The sequence below is a fragment of the Camellia sinensis genome, chromosome 14 (genome assembly GCF_055761805.1).
Source record: "Camellia sinensis isolate YWXY chromosome 14, ASM5576180v1, whole genome shotgun sequence".
Taxonomy (NCBI): Eukaryota; Viridiplantae; Streptophyta; class Magnoliopsida; order Ericales; family Theaceae; genus Camellia; species Camellia sinensis.
In genome coordinates, this window is record NC_138974.1 from 11,075,833 (window position 1) to 11,079,123 (window position 3,291).

The 3,291-nt window shown below is 35.9% G+C and overlaps 1 protein-coding gene across 1 annotated transcript; it reads left to right on the forward strand.

The window, feature by feature from the left end:
- Positions 1-668: 668 nt before the first annotated feature.
- On the forward strand, positions 669-2,469 carry LOC114322820 (E3 ubiquitin-protein ligase PUB24). The gene has a single exon (XM_028270241.2). The coding sequence runs from the start codon at positions 927-929 to the stop codon at positions 2,151-2,153; it is 1,227 nt and encodes a 408-aa protein (XP_028126042.2). The 5' UTR covers positions 669-926; the 3' UTR covers positions 2,154-2,469.
- Positions 2,470-3,291: the final 822 nt, after the last annotated feature.

The window sequence follows — 3,291 nt, forward strand, 5'->3', positions numbered from 1 at the left end:
CCCATGGTTCTGGTGCGTAGATCCCGGAAAGCTCCGAGCCCGCAAGTGTTCTGGGACTCATTAACGGAGCGACTTCTAGATTGCGTCTGAATCCGTTCGAAGCCAAGTATTTCGGACCTCTAGGCTCGTGGATCCGAACCCTTTCGAGTCCGAGTGCCTCGGATCTCTAGGCTTGCCTAATACCCTTTCGAGTCCGGGCCTGAGTAAGTCTCTAGGTTCGTGGATCCGAACCCTTTCGAGGCTTAGAGCCATTTAGCCCGTTTGATGGTGATAAATCTGGTCCCGCCAGTCTTGGACTTGCGATAAATTCGGGCCCACTAATCTTGGGCTATTGGGCCTAAATAATTTAGTGGGCTCAAATTAGCCCCTCTTACAAAGTCTACACATGAGATTCAAATATAAATTTAAACTCAAAAAAAAATGAAATCCATAAGGTAAATAACATATAAAAATATGATAAATGTGGCGTTATTAATCCTCAACATTTATTCCACGTCAACATGCCAATTGGCAAATGGTGTGCGCTTCTGAGCTTTGGAATCAAAAAAGTCGTACCAACGTGTTTTATAATGTTTCCCTTGTGGCGTTGACCACCGAATCATCAAAAAGAAAAGTATGACTGGTAAAATTAAAAATTAAAAACAAAAAAACAAAACAAAACTTAGTTTGCTTTCTAGAATTGTCATAGTTCTCTCTTTCTTTTCCATTCAAACCCCAAGAATAAATAAGCCGCTATCTCTTACCATATATCTTAAAAAATTCCTCTCTCTCTCTCTCTCTCTCTCTCTCTCTCTCTCTCTCTCTCTCTCTCTCTCTCTCTCTCTCTCTCTCTCTCTCTCTCTCTCTCTCTCTCTCTCTCTCTCTCTCTCACTGTTTATAGTTGTGTTGTATCATAGTCTCATTTTTTATGTACACCTCCATTCTATATGCTAGACATGGAAGAAATTGAAGTACCTCAATATTTCATATGCCCAATCTCTCTCCAAATCATGAAAGACCCTGTTACAACTGTCTCCGGCATCACGTATGATCGGGAGAGCATTGAGCAATGGCTGTTAATGGCCAAGGACACTACTACGTGTCCTGTGACCAAACAACCATTGTCCAGTGACTCTGGTTTGACACCAAACCACATGCTACGACGCCTAATCCAGGGATGGTGTGTCATGAATGCCAAAAATGGAGTCGATCGCATCCCCACTCCAAAATCGCCTCTCAACAAGTCCCACATCTTCAAACACATCCGAAATCTCAACATTCCGGAATTGCATTTCAAAGCATTGAAGAAAATGGAAGAGCTGGCCGAGAACGAGAAGAACAGGGCGTGTATGGCCGAGGCAGGAGCGATTAAAGCCATGGTTTTGTTCGTCACGAGATGTTTCAAAGAGGGAAAAACAAGCGGTCTTGAAGAGGCCTTGAAAATACTGCATCTTATTTGGACACCGACAACGGAAAATAAACACCTTCTGAATGAGAATTTCGATCTGATCGACTCTATATTATGGGTTCTGAAATACGATATGGAAAACCATGTTGCAGTGAAGACCAGTGCAATGTTGGTATTGAAAATCATCATCGAAGTTGTGAGTTCAAGTCTTATAGAGCGATTAAAGCCCCACTTTTTTATTGAAATAGTTAACGTGTTAAGAGTTCAAATCTCTCCACAGGCTACAAAAGCTGCCTTGAATGTGTTAATAGAGGTGTGTCCATGGGGAAGAAACCGATCCAAGATAGTCGAAACCGGTGCAGTGTTCGAGCTCATTGAACTCGAACTCAACAAACCCGAAAAACATGTTTCCGAGCTCATTTTTTGCCTCTTGGCTCACTTGTGTTCGTGCGCCGATGGGAGAGAGAAGCTTTTGAAGCATGCTGGTGGTGTAGCTATGTTGGCGAAGAGGATCTTGAGGGTGTCTCCAGGGACAGATGATCGAGCGATTCACGTGCTTTCGTTGATATCGAAATTCTCTGCAACAAATGATGTTCTTATGGAGATGTTGAGAGTTGGAGCTGTATCAAAGCTTTGCATGGTGCTTCAAGCTGACTCTCCAAAGTACTTGAAGAACAAAGCAAGAGAGGTGCTTAGGTTGCATGCTAGGGTTTGGAACAACTCTCCTTGTATTGCTGTTTATCTCTTGACAAAAGATCCTAGGTAACATTTTTAAGCTTTTTACAAAATCGTTTAAGATTAGGTTGTGTTTGAATCTATGAATTCAGGGAATTTGTAAAGATAAGAAAAGCGAAAAGAAAAGTTAAACAAATTTTCCTCTTTTGTTTTGTTTTGTTTTTTTTTGTTTTTTTCTTCATTTTTCTGTTCAAATCATTGATTCAAACACAATTTTAGTGGTATGATAAAATTTTTGGTTTTTGTTCTTAGACATATATGATTGTAAGAAGATGAAATATATCTCTTCATAATCGGATTGTAAATTGTGTTAAAAAAAAAAAAAAAACTATGAAGCTTTTCTCTCCCTTTTTTGTTTTTGTTTTTGTCTAAGCTATCACAATGCTGTCACAACTCAAAAAAAAAAAAAAAAAAAAAAAAAAAACCTTATTTCAAAGGGAAATGATAATCATACAAATGTCATATACAAAAATTTCATAAAAAAATGATGAATGATGTAGTATTGGCAATTTGTAATTATGAATTAAAATGCTTGACTCTTTTATTCCTAAAAAATAAATATGAATAGTTATATCATTGTATATATATATATATATTGTGAGTATGATATTACTATCCCAAATAATTGGGGTTGGAACTATGAATTCTAATTTTCTATTGCATTATGTACTGTACATGCTATACAAACATAATTGAGTAATTATAAAAAATAAAAAAAAAATATATTATGATTTCAAATTAAAGATTCAACAAGGGGCTCATTTAATTGTCACATAATTTCTAATAGATTTTTTTTAGGGCAAGTTACACCGATGGTTCCTATATTTTACCTTTTGTGTTATTTTGATCCATACACTTTCAATTAACTCAATTTTGACCCTTAATTTTAGATTTTGTTTCAATTGGTTTAATTAATAATATCATTAAGTGTTTTTAAAAGAAAATTATTACTAAATTGATTGAGAGGTTAACTAACTGAGTAAAGTAAGTTTATAATTTTACTCTTAAAAATATGACACGTGACATTTACGTGCATATTTTTTATAAAAAAAAGTAAAAAATACTAAGAGTTGTAATCAATTAAATCAAATTGAGATAAAATCATAAATTCAGGATCAAAATCTAATCAATTAAAAATACAAGGAGTAAAATGATAGAAGGGATAAAGT